This window comes from Anarrhichthys ocellatus, unplaced genomic scaffold (assembly GCF_004355925.1).
Source record: "Anarrhichthys ocellatus isolate YVR2014 unplaced genomic scaffold, GSC_Weel_1.0 scaffold55, whole genome shotgun sequence".
Lineage (NCBI taxonomy): Eukaryota > Metazoa > Chordata > Actinopteri > Perciformes > Anarhichadidae > Anarrhichthys > Anarrhichthys ocellatus.
In genome coordinates, this window is record NW_022280085.1 from 804,490 (window position 1) to 823,647 (window position 19,158).

The following is a 19,158-nucleotide window of genomic DNA, read 5'->3' on the forward strand; positions in this document are numbered from 1 at the left end:
GTAACAGCGCTCTTTCTCTCTAAATTGGTCGTTAGCCATGCTATGAATGGCGTTAACAGCGAAATCAAATAAATACCTTGATTTGTTGCAGGTGTTCGCGGTTCCTCTCCTCAGTGTGAAGAAAAAACAGCTACAGGTTTCTCACTGCTGCGCGCTACTTGTACAGTCCCGCCCCGCCCTGCCCCGCCCCTTTGACTCTGCTCGGTCATTTCATTGCCTGCGAGGCGTGACTGACGGAGCTAACACTCCCATCATTTCTGTATTTGATATACATACCTTTGGAAATGACTTCTGTATTTGTGATGGAAAGACTTGAACATAACATTGCTTGACATGAACCTCATTCTGAGCTTAATGTTAAGACACAGTTACTCCATGGGGCTTTTATGTTGAACGTGTGGGAATGGGTGGGGGAGAGAGGGGGAGAGAAGACAGAATCATAATGTTTTACACACACACAGAGGTTATTAAATGACAGGCTTGTGTGTGTGTGAGAGAGAGAGAGAGAGAGAGATTGCAGACGACAGAGAAAGAGAGAGACACAAGAGAGAGAGACAGAGAAAGAAAGAGACAGACAGACAGGAGGTCTAACAATGCCTTTGACTGAATATCTCCAAGTCATTTGTGTATGTGTGTCAGTGTGTAGAAAGGGAGAGAGAGACAGACAGAAAGGGCCTTTCTCAATACCAAGTATGCCAAGTACGGACTTGTGTACTTGTGGAGTAAATACTTGTGTCCTAACACAATAAGTACACTCATTCTGCAATTGGAACAGCAGCGTACTTGATGACATCACCACCTCAGCTGGTGTTGCTAGTGAGTTTATTCCGTTTTTTTACTGAGCACCCGCTGCTCGTTCACCACAGTGCAGAACGTACGTGCTTTCACGTCAGAGTCAAAACACCAGAAAAGTCTCCAACAACACCAGAAAAAGTCGCTAAATTTGTCGCTAGTAGCTTTTGAAAAAAACAGTCGCCATGAGGGTTTGGAAAGTCACCAGATTTAGCGAGAAAGTCGCCAAGTTGGCAACACTGGCACCGACTAAATGTGTCCCCAGAGCAACATTGGACGTAACAATAGTTCCTATCACATATAAAACCAAACAAAATCCATCTTCATAAAAACAAGTTGTACAAATAATAATATATAAACAAGCATCTTAAAGCTACTGCAGATGTAAAAACAAAAGCAGTTCAATTACCAAAGCTGCTGTTCACTATTTAAAGACAAAGTCCATCCTCCTTTCTTTGTTAATAAAGAGTTTAATCTCACGGTTGTTCAGTACATCCGTGCGTTTTAGTTCCAGTAAGAAGTCCTTCTCGATTCATGGACGCCAGTGAAGACAGTCGAGCCTTCCCAGTTGTATTTCCTGAATACGTTTTAATGCGTTTAAGGGCTGAAAATGTCCGCTCCACAGAGGCAGCAGATATTTGGATTGTCACCGCCCAACATGTCACGCTCGCCCACTGATCAATCACGTATGGCTAGGCCAGCTAGCAGGCCCTGACACGTCAAAGAATACGCCCAACATGTCAAACTAAAGATCTGATTGGTTGAAGACTATGACATTCAACAATATCGTCCCCATTCACTTAAACTGCACAGGGATTCACTTGTGAGTCTGCAGGCCTCGGCCTCTCTTCTTACCTAGAGACACAGAGGTGAAATCTGATTGGAAGCAGAGCAACTGAGGAAGACAGTAGCTGTGCAATGGGAAAATAAGATAATGGGGAAAAAATGATAATACATGTCGTGTATTTATGAAAAATTATTAAATTATAAAAAAGCTATACATTTGCGATTCTGTCTAGGCCAGCAGAGAAGGCCTTGCTGGCCCTGACGGCCCACCACTGTTATATATATATGGATCAGATCCGGATTGCTGTATGCTTTGCCAATGAGGAAAACGCTATGGAGACATCAATACCAGTGGCAAGTTTCAAAAAGACTTGCCGAGATCAGGCTGTTTTACTGCCTTGTGCAAAGCAACTTTAGGCAAACGAGAGCTACGGGATGTTAAAGGCAGTTATTTTTGTGAAAAAGTAAATGTCAGTTAACGGACTATGTGAATTTCGGTCCATGTGTGATTTTTAAACTGATTTGATGATACATCGAAATAATTCCTAGACCAATGTTAAGTCAAACTGAACAGGCCATTGCAATTGTTTATCACGCAGAAAGAAAATATATATGAAAAGACTAGTGGACATTTTTGGATTTTTCAAAATGTGAAACTTAAACCCCAGCTTTAGAACAAAGAAAGGAAACAGAAAACACAGGAAATGCTCTGTGCCATCTCTCCCTCCGCCTCTCTTTACCTCGCTCACACACACACACACACACACCCATAGACACACACACATTATAATCTAGGTACACTATTCAACCGGATGTACCAGGAAGTTTTATCTCAGGGACAAGTATGCTACCTACATGCAAATTAACGACTCCCGGCTTTGTTGATTCATCTCACTCACATTACCTCTCATCTATTCCACCCTGTGTGAATAGTATGAATACTACAGATAGACAGATGTATTTTTGCTTCACAAAGAGAGCGTGAGAGGGAGAATGAAATACTTGTGCGTCCATCTGTGTTTTTCTTCACTGTCTATTTCCACTGCGCTGTTCCCAGTATAGACTTTACACACATACAGAACAACACATGTCTTCCTTATCTTCAATATAAAGGGACTATATGACGGTTCCTAGAAAACACATAAACAGGTTTGTTCAACCGCACACGCTAATTACACAAGCTAGTGAACTGTAAAACAGTGATCTGCTCAAGACGTACAGGAGGTGAAATGACAAACCTTGAAAACACTCTAAATCTGAAATCAGCAAAACAGTGCTGCATGAATCTGCTGATTATTTCCTCAATTAAACATCTATTACATAACAATATTGCTCAACACAAAATTATGTCGATGTAAAAGCAGAGCTACTGTAGATGATAAAAAGAGACTCTCTGCCCCTGTGGCCCCAGCAGTCCAAGCCCCCCACCCCCCTCCACTCACCCTCCTGTACCTGACGCTGCTGCATCTCCTCGTCCTGAACAACCCTCCTTCCCCACTCCATCACCCTACCATAATCCTCCTCCTTACCCATTCTACTACCACCCTTATTATCGCTACTATCAGATGTATTATGGACCTGAGAGTTTACTCGGCATTGACCATCGCGGGTCTCCGACTTCCTCCAAAGAAGCTTTAGATTTAGAGCATCTGCCTCCAGCGTCTTCCTCCCCGCCTCAGCATCCCTCCTATCCCAATCCTCAAGCCTCTACTCCACCTACAGAATCAGCGTATGATGCTCACAATGACCCCCTACATCCTTACTACTACTATTATTATTCCCCTCATAACACCCGGGAACATCAATATGATGCTGTTGGACGTCCTGGTGGCGAAAAAGCAGAAGAGAGGCTGGATAATGAAATGAAAGGTGAAAAACCAGCAGCTATTATGTTTGGGACGTAGCTTTTGGTGTCAGTGTCCTGACTTCAGATCACCACAAGGCGGCAGAACATTATTGTTCAGCCGTGCCAGGCTAAAGGTCTGGCATCTATTCTGGCTGTAACTAGACACCTGAATGGAAAACCGAGTCTGAATTTATGAATCTGTCATCTCTCCTGCTGCTGAATAGAGCTATTGAAGTATAACTGGCTCTCCTCTCATTGTTTGCTCTCTGCGCTCAGATCAACTCAAGGCCGAGCCGTTCTCTGCCTCACCCCGGGGCCTTGGCCCTGTGTCAGATTTCGACTGCTGCATCTCTCTGGGCTGCTGCGGTAACACGTCTGGGGAAAAAAAGGAACTGACGAAGAAAAAAGTATGGAGTTTGGGCAGTTTTTTGTTTTTTAATCGTGTGCTTCTTTACAGGCGGACATTTATTTTTCTGCTGTTAGCTTTGTGTTGCAAATTATTTCTACTTCTTTTAGACAAGAATCCAATTCTGTTGAATGACTTCAACAGATCATCTACAGACAGTAGTCAGCTGATTGCATTAATATATGTTCATGCAATCAGTCAGACGCATATTTCTGAATGTTTTTGTTTAATTTTTTGATCCCAGGAAGTTTCGAAGCTTTCAAATGGCACTTGGCCAGGAGGTGGAGTCAAAGCTCAGGCCTAGATTGCAACACATGCTCAGTTTACTTTCCTTTCTAATGATCATAGGCATAGAATCTAACATAAAATAGAGGAAAATTGAATCACACAAAAAAAATCCACCCCTTGCAAAATATGTTACCTCTATTTTTACAGTAAAATGTTACAGTTGTTAACAGATGCATGCAATTATCCCAAAATCACAGCTTCACTAACTCAGCGTTTGCTGATTGCTGCACTGCCATCAGTCAGGAAACACAGCTGCAATCATTCAAAGCAGCAGCTCACAGAACACCATCAGACACACACAGACACATCTCCACCTCCAAAAGATGCAACATCAGAGGATAAATGACAAACATTGTCCCAAAATAAACGAGCTGCGACGCACACGTCGTGAAATAATTGCCGTCTGTCAAAGATGCTCAGCTTAGTTTTGGATATTGAGACACGCTGCAGCCACTCTGTTGATCCACAGGCTGATGGTGGAATGTAGCTCCTCCCCGGGTTCTCCAGGTGAAGTGAAGCTCCATGTGATGGGTCAACCTCCTCCACCTCCTGTTCACTCTACACCAGCCACTGTCGCTGTGCTACTGAGAATTGCCACAGGTGATTGTCTTCTCTGTATTCTCTTTTAAATGGCCCATCATGCCTCACAGCACCGTAATACTGTTCCAATGTTCTCTTCCTCGTAGACGAGTCCTTCACCAGCTTCCACCCCGAGGCTCACCTGCCTCTCAGCCTCCTGCGAGGCAGACCAGTCTATATGGAGGTGAGCCTGCTGGACCCCCCCGAGCCCGGCCTGGTGCTGCTGGTTCACTCCTGCCTGGCTTACTCTCAAGCTCCATACGCCAGCTGGATGCTGGTCTATGATGGGTATGTTGTACAGAAATTAATTACTTGTATTAGATACTGATATAATTTGTATTTTCATTGAATTCTAATGAAGTCTGAGGAGCTATTTACAAAGTTCTCCTGTAGAGATTTTCAGTTGTAGCTGTGCTCTCACCGCTGTGTTCAGCTGTCCCAGCCGAGGTGATTCAGAGCCGCTTCCTTCGCCACGCCCTGACCCCCACCACATCCGGAGGTTCACTATCTCTGGCTTCCTGTCTCTGCACTCAGAAAGTCCCCCATACATGGCTGAAGGAGGATACTCTCACCTGGAGGACCCAGAGGTACCTCCCACTTAACGTGCTCATACAAGTAAACATCTATTGTTGTCTTTGAAGTTCAGGCTACCCTAAAGACCATCCATAGTGGTGGCTACATGTAGACTAGGATTAGTGTAATTGTGCCATAAAACCATTTCTTTGTTTCTTCATTTTTTCTCCTACCCTCAGATCTACTTCTTGTGCTCGACAGAAGTGTGCTCTGCTGCAGATGGTGACTGCACTGTACGCTGCATCAGCAGTAAGTTTAACACAGTGGAAACATAAGAGAGGAACTAGTCCAACAAGGTTCTTATACATTGATTATATATATTTTTATAATTTGAAGACTTGTGGGTTCCAGACTTGGAAAGTCTAACTCAACAAAGAACTATTGTCCCTCCAACAATAAGTCTGTGATCCACTGAGAATCTACACTAAAGCTGCACAGATGGATTCCTGTTGAATGTACGAGATGTATTGTGGCTACATAGTTTACATTACCCAATGTAGTCATCATATTTCACCAAAAACTTTATAAGCATCAGGCCCAGTCAGTCTCGAGAACTTTAACATGAACTTCTTTTTTCCTCACAGGTCCCAACAGTGACGCGTGAGCAATGAAATAAACACTCTTACACAGCTGCACTCTTGTTTTGTTTCATGGAAATAACCGATACACAAGTCTTAGTGAAGAGGAGAGGAAAAGCCCTCGATAGAATATTTATTCAAAAACGTGTGAATGTAAAAACAATATAGTGCAATGCAAATAGTACTACAGTGGTACGGGAAAGAAAACAAGCGATACACAAACAATTCAGCTGTCTTCTGTCTAAACAGGACCCTTAATATACTTCCATTTGGTCCGAAAGGCTTTTGGCAGGAATGAAAAGTTGAACTAATGTCTCTTAACAGCAAGATGTGTCCCAGCGTTTACAGGAAGGCAGCACAGCTTTAAAGCACTCGGCATGTTTACAGTCAGTTTAACAGCCTGAAACAGTACCTGATGACTGAGGGAAGCATGCAGAATATTTCTGTCACACACCAGAAGACTTTGCTTTCTGACCTGTGGCCCTCTGGGTGCAACAACAACTGGAAGAAATGACATGGAATGCAATATTTGCAAAACTAAAGCAACGTATAAATGACTCGTGTAACAATGTGACATTACACCTCTACAGCACCAAAATTAATTAACAGTTACAAGAAAGTTAGGATAAATTGAAACTTCATTTCAACAATGTCATGTGATTTTAACCTTAAATAAACACTTGAAATAATTGTGAAATGGATTTTGAAGATAATGTTCCGTTTTTGAATTTTAAACACACAATACGAATTCAAGTGGTGCTATCTGCCAGTGGCTCAGTCAGCATTTAACTACTTCATATGTAGACAACCGACAAAAGCACAAAAACCTCAGCAGCAGTGTCGTTCACTTACAACAGGTCACATTATAAACGCAGTGTGATGTTTTAGGATTTTGAATTCAGTTCTAAAACTAGTATAGTAGTTCACAGCAGATGAAAATTAGCCTCTCTGGCTCACTTACAGTTTAACTGTTGATTGGTGTGCATTGTGCCTGAAAAATAAATAAACAAACATGCATACAGAGACACATATGTAAACACTCATTTGCTGGTTGAGCCTGAATTACAGCGATGGCCGTCGTCGGTGAGGCAGAGGGGCCAACCGAATCCTCTTGTTGGTACACGGTGCTGAGACCTGCTGGTCTCTCTTGGTCCGTTTCAGGAGGATAATGGCGCAGACCAGGGCGATAATCTGTGATGCAGACAGGAGAGGAACCTGCTTCCCGCTCGTTAGCCCCTCCAGGATTAAACCAGCCACCGAATGGGTTCGTGTGAGAGCGGCACCAGCCCATGCTTTCAATTTGCATGCAGCCACTTGTATGTTAATTTTAGAATTTGTGTGAGGAAAATGTTAAATGATGAAGTAGAGGTTTAAAGGAAAAATCCAACCCTGGATATTTATTCTTTAACGGTATAGATGCAGATTAAATAATATAATAAAAAACCTTCACTGATGGGTCAACAATAAAAAATATTGTTATAGCTTTTTTTATGTAGTGATGCATAATCTGTGAAACGTGTGCAATATTATTGGCTTAATAAGAAGCCTTTGCTCTTTAATTTAACAAATGTCTCAGAATATCAGCATTTGACCAATAACCTGTGGGATTTAAACAAAATTAAACGGTTCCAAAAGATGGAGTGTTGTCATAATTGTGCCTTAGGTCCTTTTTTAAAAAGATTGGAGTTTTCCTTTTAAAGCGAGCTGGAGACGCCCTGCAGTGACCATGCAGAGAGGAGCTGAACATGTTCAGCAGTGAAGAGAATGGATAAAAACATAGATGTGTATTCTCTATGCTAGAGCGTCATGGAATCAAATCAAGACGGAGTGGGAGTGAAAACCAACAAGAGCGCACTAGGACTAAGCCAAAGGGATGTTAGCCGCAGAGAGAGGGGTGAAGACGACTGGGTCAGGGTTAGGGGGTGGAGACGTCAGCTTTAGGGTAGGCAGTGGAGACGACTGGGTCAGGGTAGGGGGTGGAGACGACTGGGTAGGGGGTGGAGACGACTGGGTCAGGGTTAGGGTAGGCAGTGGAGACGACTGGGTAGGGGTAGGAGGTGGAGACAAATCCGTGCTGAGGGATAGGATTACCCAGGACAGAAGTGGACTGAGTCAGGATGATGTACTGAGCAGGTGATTCAGACAGACGTAGCTTTCTGTTGAGGATTATGCTGCAAATCAGAGCTATGACCTTTGGGCACCAAGGATGGGGAGAATGAAAAGAGTGAAAGCAAGACAGGGGGAGGACGATTGGTTAAGAGAGACAAGGGGGATTTAGAGTGATTAGAAACACGGTCATATACTTTATGAACAACAAGAGCAGAAGACAAAATTAAGCTTATGTAAAGGCAAGACACTAAATGGAAAAGATAAAAGATATCGGTCTCACTTTTCCTCCTTGTCCCCTACAGCAGTCAGTTTTGACTGTAATTTGATGCTAATTAAACACTGGATGGTTTTTACATTATGGACTGTGTTGTCTTCAATACAGTATAAATAAGGCTCGTTATTGGTTTTCAGGCATGACAATATTCAAAGCACTTTACAGTGAACAGGAAGTTGTGGTGAGGCGGCTCAGAATATGGTTTCACTTATTACTACATTATGAGTCGAAAGCCGCGCTAGCAAGCTATGTGAGACTGTAGCAGGCGGCCACCGCCGGTTCTGTGAAGTGAAGCCAATCTGATATCATCTCCTCCAGGTAATGTCTTTGGAGGATAACACTCAGCCTTTGTACCTGTAGGCCGCCATACCTGCTTTATCTATGAGCCACATTCAGTAGCATCTACAGTACAACTCTTCCAAAACATTTTTTTTAAAGGTAATTGTAAATCTTGTAAAAACATTTTTCATTCACCAGCCTATTTCAGCCAAAACATTGACTTCATCTACTGCGTCTAAATGTGCAGTAAGCAACATATTTGCTTACCAAAAGAGCTCCAGTTCCAACGAAGATGCCCATCACCAGTTCAGCTTTACTCTCAAAGACACTTAGGATGGCTTCAGGACAACTCTGTAGCAACAAGACAGGAGAAACTGTTAGCATCTCAGAGTCGACAGAATACAGCCGCTCAGTTTCCAATGGTGGCAACAAGAAAGGGGGTTTATTTATCCTCAGCCATCCTACATTGAACTAGTGTGCTAAGAGAACACAGATAACACAAAGGTGAACTCAAAACCATACACATCTTAACACATACATCATGTTCATCACAACAGCTTTCTTGGCACCAACTTACATCCATCTTGAAATGCTCCAAGAAACCGTCCGGTTCGGGACAGGTGTGTTTAACCAACTCTACCAGCGGTACCCCGGTCAGTCCACAGCAGTGAAGCTACACAGGAGGGAGATGAAAGCAGGTTAAGAACACTCAAAATGAACAATCGTTTTTGATGTCTCACTTCATATCATTAAAATGGAGCCCCAAAGAGCTAAACATTAAATAAAGGAGTAATTATGAAAGAAATGTGAATAAATTGTCTAAAATATACAAATAGTGCAATAATTTAAGAAATTTTTAATTATTATGAAATATATTTTTTTTTTTAGCAGGTCATTTTGTATTTCATAATGTCACTTTTCCCTTCGGTGTTGTCACTAGTCACACGGCCCCAGCCTCTAACTAGCGAGATAAACAACTGCAACCAGATGTAGCCAGTTAGCACCTGTTAGCTAAAACAACAACAATGTCAAAGTTACACTGCAACACTTATCTAGCTGCTGCTGTGACACGTTAGCTGGTTAATTAGTTTTATTTGTGAAGATGAGAGAGAGAGCGAGACAGAGAGAGAGAGAGAGAGAGAGAGAGACAGAGAGACAGAGAGAGACACCGAGTCTTTCTCTGTGGTCGCTCAAGCCAACAGGAGCTAGCTAACACTGCTAACTCTTCAATTTAATGCTAAGTCATAATTAAAGCTCTCAACCCAGTCTAGATAATAAACCAGCTGAGTGAAATAAAACTTGACATGAAATAAGTGTCGGGGAGACTGACTTTTAAAAAAAGAGCATTTTGTAATAAAAATGTATCCAGTAAATGTGGTTGTTAGGCTATGATAATGAATAACGAAATAGTATTTCATAATGATGAGCTGAATTTGAATAGTATGCTTAATTATGTAAGACATTGTTGGTTCATTTATATATTTGACACAATTTATTGAAATTATCAATTTCCTAATGTCGCTTTTAGTTGTTTGATAACTAAACACCTTAGGGTGCCACGTCAATAAAAAGTATAAAAGAGTTCAGTACACAAGTTGCAAAATCATCAAGTTCAAAACGCATTAAGGCAAAACGGTTTGGAGTTAAACCGTGTTTTGTGCTTACCATACTGTGGATGAATGTGAGAGTGGCACCAATGACCGGGTCTCCTCCGCTAGTCCCATACAGAACATACATGCTAGTGTAAAACTCCACAATGTTCAGTCGAACCTTAATCATATAAATGAAAACATATTATCATGACAGTAAATATGGAGTATTTATGATTACTTCTTTGACTGTTCTTTGTGCTCCTCCCCTTCTTTTCCATTTCATTCTTACCGCATCTTTATTGGAATAACCAATCACTCCGACAGCAACTTCAGCCAACGCTAGGATGGTCAGAAGGACAGAGAACTGAAAGGAGGAGGGGAGGTAAAGAAGCCGGATTAGAAAATCTCATGTTAATAAAGTGATAAGAAACAAATAACCAAACAACATAACACACCATTTCCTCCCACTATTATGCATGTGCATCACAACAAGGGTATGCAACTGTATGCATGTTTTTTGTGCAAATGTCTTTGCTGGATTACAGTTCCATGTTGCAAATCAGAGTTTTCAACCGTGTCAGCCTGTTTCCTCCCACAGCACATAAAACCCTCTCCGCCTCCCGCCTCTGTGCTGTGTCACGCTTCAGGAATACCTATCGAGCTTCCCTAATGAACCGCTGAGACGGGACTATGAGGTAAAACAGGAAATGAGAGCGAAAACACTAAGGCAGTAATCAAAGATATTTGAACATAGCTGTGTACATTGCAACATACTTTAACCCGACTGTTTACCATTTCATTATTATTCTATTTTATGTAGGGTTGCACACCAGACTCGGTCTTTGTGCATCAAATGTGTCGGTTCCAGAAAGGAGGATTGAGGAGTGCCGAATCAAGACCAAGGTCAACAGTGCCGAAACAGATATATGAGTAACAAAAGGATCTTTTGTTTACATTCCCCGGTCCTCCCTCGCGTCGATTTAGTTTGCCGCCGGTGTGCTGTGGGGGTTTCTCAAGAAAATGTGTGTCTGCAGGTTTCAGGAAGTGAAGTTCTACCGCTGATACTGAAGTACGAGAATGAGATCATTTTAAGCAGAAATAGAAAACATGAACAACCTCTGGTAATACAGTTGTTTTTAGAAAGCATACGAGATTCTATCATGGCTTGACTAGTGTGTTTCAAGTAGTCTGTGAGTAATGAAGCAAAAAATAAATAAATAAATGAAAAATGTTACCATTTCTCCCGGTCTCCCCTGCTAATAAATCTTTAGCTGTCTGACATTTAACCAGTGTGTTGATCAGGAGGCAGAAGGAGCGCAGCAGCAACTCCACCATCAAGTGAGAGGAATTTAAATTATTTGGCTCTCGTGCAGAGAAACTTTTGAAAAGCTCTTTCAACACTGCACGTATGACAAATATAAAATGTGTACGGGCCTTGTTGACTTTACAGTAATTAAGTGACTATAGAACGGAGAGCAATCACTGGCGCTCTATTTCCTGGTTCTGTAAAACTTTTCCTGAGGTAATTTGTCCCATTTGGAGTTTCTATTATTTTGTCCTTCATTTTTGAAGGCGTTCCGCACAATTAACAGTGTGTACATTGTGTTCGGCAGGATGTTGTGATCACACAACAGGAGAAAAAAAAAAGAAAAAAAAAGAAGTTGGCCCCACATTACAAGGAAGTTAGCGTGCGAAGATGTCTCACCACTTGCAGAGCACATCTTTTCCCATTGCAGGCGCCGTAGTCTCCGAACGCCACCACGATCAGCATCACTGAGCCGAGAGCTATCAGGACAGTCACAGCTGATAAAAACACAAAGAGAGAAACACAGATATGTGATCGAATGCGTGTCAGAGGCAAAATATCCTCGTGCGGGTATTTTTGGAGAAATTATACAAATTTGCCTAACAAAAAGAAAGTACTGACCCATCACAAATACGCTCGAGTTGAGGGCCTCTATTTGAAAGATGCCTCTGGTGCCATTGCTGAACCTCAGCCACAGGCCGATACCCAAAAAGGCAAACCCCACCAACTGCCGAAACACAGAAATAACCAATTAAAACCCCAGTCTCAACGTGCAGTAAAATGTCCTGGTTACGCGTTTTTTCACATCTTTGAACCTGTAATGTTCGGTACATGGTTGAGTCAGATGTGGTGTTTATTCACATCATGTTGAATAACAGGTGGCACGAAGGTAAACAGACAAACAAAAGGCTTTGAGACGACAGAGTGCAGAACTGTGGGGCAGTCAAACGACAACAATACACTGGAACGCAACACCACAGTTGACAAAAAAAAAAAGTACATAAAAGCAGGAAAGTGTCTGTGGGGGGGGGGGGGGTATTATACCATTAAGCATAGACAGGTGTAAATGAAAGTAACTGGGAACCTGAGCTGGTGTTCAACAGAAACGAAACCTAATGGGAGCCAAGCAGCGGCCTGCTGAATTAGACAAAGAACTTTTAATTTTGCCAACAAAAAAAAAACACCTGCAAACTATTCGGCACCCCCCATGAGATGTTACAAAAAAATACAGAGGCCAAGTCAAATAAGAAATATTTTTTGTTTTCCTTCAAAACGCAGTATTATGATTTGACAGACTTACCGCAAAGATGAGGTTGAATATGAAGAGGGTATATTTGCAGACGAGGCCACATCCATCCAGTGCCATGATGAGGAGCAGCGGGTTGTTTTGCTGCGTGTACTTGTGACGTCTGTAGAAGTGTAGTAAACGGATTAGGCGGCCTCATCACTTCATGTCCCTCAGTCCGCTATACGTATTTTAAATATACACGCGTGGTACAACCTCTTTAGGGTTACATTTGACATGCATACGTGGTATTAAGCAACTGTTAACACGTTTAAACGTGGTAAAGGCGCTCTTTTTCTCTAAATTGGTGTTAAAGTTAAATGGAAGCCACAATGCACATGACGTTAACAGCTAAATTATATAAATACCTTGATGTGTTGCAGGATGTTTATGGTTCCGCTCCTCCAGCAGTCAGTGTGAAGAAAAAACAGCCACAAGTTTCTCACCGCTGCGAGAGTCATGTACAGTCACGCCCCGCCCCTTTGACTCGGCTCGATCAATTCATTGGCTGCGAGGCGTGACTGACGCCGGGTGACACCGAATCAGCAGGAGGTGGCGTCCAGAGGAGGCGGGCCCAGATGAACTTGAGAGACAGAATGAAACTTAAGGAAAACGAGAGCTACGGGATCATAAAGGCAGTTCATTTTGTGAGAAAAATAAATGTCTGTTATGTGGATTCAGGACTATGTGAATGTCGGTCCATGTTTGATTTTCAAACTGATTTGATGATACATCGAACGAATTCTTAGACAAACGTTAAGTCAAACTGAACAGGCCATTGTAATTGTTTATCACGCAGAAATAAAATATATTTGAAAAGACTAGTGGACATTTTTGGACTCTTGTAAATGTGAAACTTAACACAAGAAATGCTCTGTGCCATCTCTCCTTCCCCCTCTCTTTACCTCACACACGCGCACACACACACACACACACACACACACACACACACATATAGACACACACACACACACACATTATAATTTGGGTACACTATTCAACCGGATATATAAAAAAGTTGTATCTCAGGGACAAGTAGGCTACCTTCATGCAAATTCTCTCCTCCTGGCTTTGTTGATTCACATTTTCTCCTTGTCAATTCAATTAATTTTTTTGTATAGCCCATGTTGTGGTTTTTCCTATGTCGATGATCGGTGGTTTAGACTTTGAAGTTGATTTAACCTCAATATCTAAAAGCTGGCTTAACACATATTTGCTATCTGACTCGTGGTGAGACATCACAGGATTCTCACTACTACAGGAACTCAGTGACGAACACCCACAGAACACAAGAGAGATTGAAGTTTCTTCAGTTCACGCAGGTTTATTTAATACAAGCAAATCGAGTTGTCCGGACTCAACTGAACAGAACAAAGAAATGCAACTTACAGTGCTGCAACTGTTAAGATGAATCTGCTGATTATTCCCTCAAATAAACGTGTCTATGCATTATATTACAATATGCTCAACACAATTTCCCAGAGCCCAAGGTAGCATCTTTAAGATCCTTGTTTTATCCGTCTAAACCCCAAAATCACAAGTTCACAATCAGATGCCTGACTTAGCATGCTCTTAACTTAACATTTATGAAATAAAAGAAAGAAACGTGTTCTTCCCTGCTGCACAGTCTGAACAAAGAAACACTGATTAATTGTGCAAAACGAGACCGAAAGGACATAGGCTATACCATGCATACTGTTAAAGTGTGCAATGTGAAGACTACAGGAATTGTAGAAAGAGATGCACCAAGACACAGGTGTTCCTGCAGACACTGAGGTGTATTTCTCACCACCGATATCTTTTTTCATGACCCGTGAGGTGTGTGGCTGTGTAAAAGAGAGTAATGGCTTCTGCCTCCGTCAGTGAAACAGGCGGCCGTGTGGAGTGACGTGACCCCACTGCCGTCCATCATTGCGGGTTCAGTGGGTGGCGGAGGGACAGGTAGCGGGAGAGAGACAGAGGTTGATAGAGTGAGTGATTCAGAGGGAGAGGAAGAAGCACACACACACACAAACACACACACATTCAATACATTCAGCTGCTCATACGCACACACAAACACACACATTTTCACACAGGAGGCTGGCCTAAAGTGACAGCAATCATCTTTTCGGAGGCAGGCAGGTGAAGTGAGGATTCAGTGCAGGTTTTATCACATAAGTGTGTGTGTGTGTGTGTGTGTGTGTGCGTGTGTGTGTGTGTGTGTGTGTGTATGTGTGTCTGTGTGTGTGTGACATCAACGACACAGTATTTCTCTTCATGATGTATCCCCCCCTCTCTCAGTTATTGCATTTTTCAACTATAAACCTTTCTACACAACAGCAGATGTATTTGATTAGTGTTGCTTCTGTATGAATTATATGACAACAATTTCACTAGAGAGTAGTGACCCCCCCCCGGGATGTAAATGCCCCTCCCTTCCGACGCCGTGTCACATAAGACCCACCAGGGGGCGCAAAAACATTACAAAACACGACTGTACTGTATTTCATTCCCTCAAAATAATCAAAGAGACTGCAGGAGGCGGATTGCTGCTCTTTTTTTTATTCATTTCTTATATTGTATTTTATTTCAGTCTTGAAAACTTTTGGTTATTTATTCATACTAAAAATAAATAACCAAAAGTTGACTTGCCCATGCTCCAAAAACACACATACAAACTACAAATTTGATTGAATTTATAACCTGAATAGGTTTAAAGATGTCTGAAGAATGTAATCATTTACACTCTCATGCAAATACATTAAATAATTTACATATCTGACGAGCCACACCGGAGATTAATACCGTGTTATGATTCTGCATGTATAACTTATCTGCTTATTTATACAACATACATTATTTATGAGTACTGTGGTAAAATGTAGCCTTATTTAATATAATTAATATAATTTCCCCATGTATTTCATTCATTTATTGTTTTGAAAAAAAATAGTAGAAATTTTTTTGGCATTACTGTGAGCAGCAAAATATAGTAAGATTTTCATTCTAATTTGGTTAAATATTGAAGTACGTGAGGATGAAGGAGGAGGGGGAGCTCTGGTGGCGGCGGTGGGAATTAAGGAAAAAAAAAAACAAAAAAAAAAAGAAGGAGAAGAAGAAGGAGAAGGAGACGGCGGAAAAGCAGACCTCAGACCAGCCCACCTCACCTCGCTCTCCTCTCCCTCCGATCCCGGTGACCGTAGACAAATCTGACCGCGGATCAGCGCTCTCTCCACGCTACGAGTCACACCAACCGGGACTCACACCAGAGGAAATCGTGTTTGTCGGCAGCCAGTCCGCACGCCAAGACGCATCCATAGCAGACCACGGCGAGGGAACGGACGGTGTGATAAGAAGGGACCGGAATCAAGGGGGAGGCTGGTAGGAACAACAGAGAGGGCTTTAAGGCAAACGCACATTCTAGAGAGAGAGAGTAGAGAGGACTGCCTGTCCGACGGAGAAGTATTACGCCAAGCTCATTTCCAACGTTTCCTATTACTGGCAGCGAGAGTGAGCCACATTTATAAGGAGAGCTAGCGGAATGTAATGCTAGCACGCTAGCTGCTGATGTTAGCTAGCTAATTAGCTCGCCAGGCATCCAAGAGACGGACGTTTGATCTTTATTGAAGCGGGTCAACCGTTCGGCCTCGTTTTTTTACTTTCTTTGGGAAAGGGGAAAAGAGCTGCAACTTAACGGGCTTTGTCCAGAACCCTGGAATAATGTTCTGCCTGGAATAGCCAACGCCAAGTTAGGCAATAAACAGTACCAGCTGCCGTTATTGATGTGAACCAGTGCTGTACTGTCCGTCTACGCTTTCTGGGGAAAAAGGCGAATCCATTGTGAAATATCGAGCTGTGGACGAGTCACACGGAGAAGGCAAAGCTACAAACAAGACTTTTTGACTGGTGACTGTCTGCCGTCCGATGTTAATGTCGACCGACGTCGCCTCCATAATGCTGCCCGTTACTCGGGGAATAATGGAAAGAGACATTGATACGGCAGCCGGACCCCTCGCGAACGCGGCCGGGGGTCCAGCAGCTGTCCGCGGGATGAAGCGAGGAGACCCGGAGCCCGACGCTCAGACAGCCGCTGTGCTCGTCGACTTAGCCGAGGCGGAGTGCAAAAGACCGAGGATAGACGGGACCGGGGCTATTGTTGGTGACATTGGACAGGTAAGAATGTACAGTATATCTGTAGCGTTAAGTTTACATCACTGCTTCGTGTGTGTGTAGCAAAGTATCATCCTCTCTTCTTCTTCTTCTTCTTCTTCTTCTTCAGTAAAAGCTTTTGTTCTCAAGCACCAGTAGGGAATGATGAGTATGTTTTGACAGGCCCCCTTTCCCCTCATCTACAACGTAATCATGTATCATTGCAGCAAATAGAAAATCATTTTCCTGACACCAAATGAGTGATTTATGAAATACATTTAAAAAAAAAAAAAAAAAAAAAAAACCTACTAAAAGGTGGCTTGCTGAAATACTGTAGCTGTGCTCCTGGAGCTGCTCGGTGAGGGAGCATGACCAAGCCAGACAAAGGTAATATGATACAGGCTCCATTGCTGTGACAGGCAGCAGCACACAGCACACAGATGAGAGCCATTCATCATGCCTGCATGGCATACGCAAAGTAAACCAGTGCTTCCTCACACTATTCCCTTTTCTTTTTATTCACATGGATGAAATCACTCAGACTTATGATGATGATTTACAGTGAGTCATGGCATCAAATCCTGATACACCGTATGTGCCATTTATCGCTCCGTGCCCCCCTCCCTTGATTGTCGCTAGGTGTTAAGAGAGAGAGAGAGGCAGACAGGGATTGGGGGAGGGGTCACCACAGTGAAAGACAAAGAACAGCCTTTTGGTGGGTGGCTGAAGGAGCAAGGGGGCTCGAGGGGGGCCCTCCTTAACCCAGGTCTCCCCTGCTTTCATGACTCGGCTGCCATCAGCAGCCATTCCTGCCTCTGCCGGACCGATCTGTGCATATTACAGTAAACCAGGGAACTGCCGAGGCACTGGGGTGGGGGGCACCTCTCTCTCGCTTGCTCTCCCTGGATCTATTACTATTTATCCCTCTCCCTCTCATAAACGCATGCACTGCACTATCATTCTTACACCTACGCACACATGCTTTGAAGTGTCTATTATCCAACAGCATACAGGATGTTTTTTTTTTTTAATATATCTGGCGTTTTAGTCCAGGGAAACGGCACTAACGGTCGTCGAAGGGCAGGCGGCTGCAGGTAATTCAAGCTGGTAAAATACTTCAACTGAGCGGCTGACCTGCTGCAGTGACAAAAAGGTCCCCCGCGATGCCGCGATGCGTGGCGAGCTTCACAAGAGGATGGATGCTGATGATATGAGGGGAGGGGGTGGAGGTTACAGCCCGCCGGCGAAGATGATGAGCAGCGTGGCATTGGGGAGGATTCTCTCTGCCCATCGGTTGTATTGATCGCCGGGCAGCAAGGGGTCAGGATGGAAAGAGGACGGAGTAGAGGAGCAGAGATGTGAAGAGAAGGGGGGGGGGGGGGGGGGGGGGGGGGGGGGGGGAAGTGATCGCTGGATGCACATAGGACGAGAGAAAGGCGGTGGAGGACAAAGAGTGATAAAGAGTGGGGTTTTGACAATATTTGGGTGTATTACAGCAGAGAAATTTCCCTCTGACAGATGTGTCCTAGACGGGTAGCTGTATGGGAGTAAGAAAGGATGGAAGCCAGGAGAGAGCGGACAGAAAGGAAGGGTCTCGTGATAAAGGGTGAGAGGAAAGTGATGGATGGCAGGAATGACACCGTCACTTTTGGGTGGAGATAAGCAGGTGGATAGGCCCTGAGTGATGAATTGTTTTTAAAAACACTTAATGCAAAGGGTAAATGACATTGAGGGCTAATGCAGTCACGGTCGTGGCGCGGCCGTCTCCGGGTGAGGATGCTCCCACTACTGAACTCGCCCCAACTATTACCATAGTGTTCCCATTGAGCGGACTGCCGATTGTAAATCAGGACTGTAATAATAAACGAGAGTGCCGCCTTCTCTCCCTTTTGTTGCGCCCCTCCTCTCCCCCCCTGTTCCCCTCTAACTGCCCTCTGATTTCTCCCCCAAGCATATTTCCAGATTGCTAATTGACTCCTGGTTCACAGGCTTTCAGTGTGCCCAACCCCTCCCCACCATCCACTCTCTCTCTCTCTCTCTGCTGTCCCATCAAAGATGACAGGGGGGGGTGCCATCTTTGATTATCTTTCCCTTTCTCCATCCAGCTCCCATCACTCAAATCTATCCATCCCTTCTATTCCCCAGCTCCACCACGCCGCTTGTCTTCCTCCTCGTATGCGTCTTGTCTCGTCCCTCCTCTCGTATATTTTTATTTTTGTCCCTTTTAAGGTAGTATGATGCTTCCCCTTGAGGCAGTGCTGCGTACCACTCTGATACAGTGCGAGTACAGTTTATAACTCTCTCAGCCCGTCTCTCTCTCTCTCTCTCTCTCTG

General features: G+C 43.4%; 3 protein-coding genes across 14 annotated transcripts in view; 2 read left to right on the plus strand and 1 right to left on the minus strand.

The window, feature by feature from the left end:
• Window positions 1-4,293: 4,293 nt before the first annotated feature.
• On the plus strand, window positions 4,294-5,903 carry LOC116396326 (zona pellucida sperm-binding protein 1-like). Of its 9 annotated transcripts, none has more exons than XR_004213589.1 (6): window positions 4,294-4,718; window positions 4,805-4,985; window positions 5,131-5,284; window positions 5,472-5,519; window positions 5,607-5,725; window positions 5,855-5,898. XR_004213589.1 is itself a non-coding variant. In XM_031870869.1 (6 exons), the coding sequence occupies exons 1-5, from the start codon at window positions 4,592-4,594 to the stop codon at window positions 5,675-5,677; spliced, it is 603 nt and encodes a 200-aa protein (XP_031726729.1). In that variant the 5' UTR covers window positions 4,294-4,591; the 3' UTR covers window positions 5,678-5,725; window positions 5,855-5,898. The 9 variants fall into 9 exon arrangements, 6 of the variants coding, with proteins under 6 accessions (XP_031726729.1, XP_031726730.1, XP_031726733.1 ...); XR_004213590.1 differs by having other exon boundaries at window positions 5,622-5,725; XM_031870869.1 differs by having other exon boundaries at window positions 5,450-5,519.
• A 1,723-nt stretch (window positions 5,904-7,626) lies between these two features.
• LOC116396317 (CD9 antigen-like) lies at window positions 7,627-13,147 on the minus strand. The gene is made up of 9 exons (XM_031870858.1): window positions 13,062-13,147; window positions 12,709-12,817; window positions 12,030-12,135; window positions 11,808-11,905; window positions 10,392-10,466; window positions 10,176-10,280; window positions 9,088-9,183; window positions 8,778-8,861; window positions 7,627-8,039 (listed from the first exon to the last, which is right to left on the minus strand). Exons 2-9 carry the CDS (start codon window positions 12,772-12,774, stop codon window positions 7,764-7,766), a joined length of 906 nt encoding a protein of 301 aa, XP_031726718.1. The 5' UTR covers window positions 12,775-12,817; window positions 13,062-13,147; the 3' UTR covers window positions 7,627-7,763.
• Window positions 13,148-15,794: 2,647 nt separating this feature from the next.
• The window catches only part of LOC116396316 (RNA binding protein fox-1 homolog 2-like), a 29,363-nt gene continuing 25,999 nt past the window's right edge, over window positions 15,795-19,158 (plus strand). For all 4 annotated transcript variants that reach the window (XM_031870856.1, XM_031870853.1, XM_031870855.1 and 1 more), the window contains exon 1: window positions 15,795-16,848. In XM_031870856.1, the coding sequence (XP_031726716.1) occupies window positions 16,600-16,848 (249 nt within the window). In that variant the 5' untranslated portion in view covers window positions 15,795-16,599. The remainder of the gene's footprint in view (window positions 16,849-19,158) is intronic.

Coding starts and splice junctions, on each gene's coding strand:
- LOC116396326 (XM_031870868.1), top strand. CDS start 4,592: ATGGTGGAATGTAGCTCCTCCCCGGGTTCTCCAGGTGAAGTGAAGCTC. Junction 4,986..5,130: donor TGGATGCTGGTCTATGATGG/GTATGTTGTACA, acceptor CGCTGTGTTCAG/CTGTCCCAGCCGAGGTGATT. Junction 5,285..5,471: donor CTCACCTGGAGGACCCAGAG/GTACCTCCCACT, acceptor TGTGCTCGACAG/AAGTGTGCTCTGCTGCAGAT.
- LOC116396317 (XM_031870858.1), bottom strand. CDS start 12,774: ATGGCACTGGATGGATGTGGCCTCGTCTGCAAATATACCCTCTTCATA. Junction 10,281..10,391: donor GTTATTCCAATAAAGATGCG/GTAAGAATGAAA, acceptor TATATGATTAAG/GTTCGACTGAACATTGTGGA. Junction 8,862..9,087: donor TGGAGCATTTCAAGATGGAT/GTAAGTTGGTGC, acceptor TTGTTGCTACAG/AGTTGTCCTGAAGCCATCCT.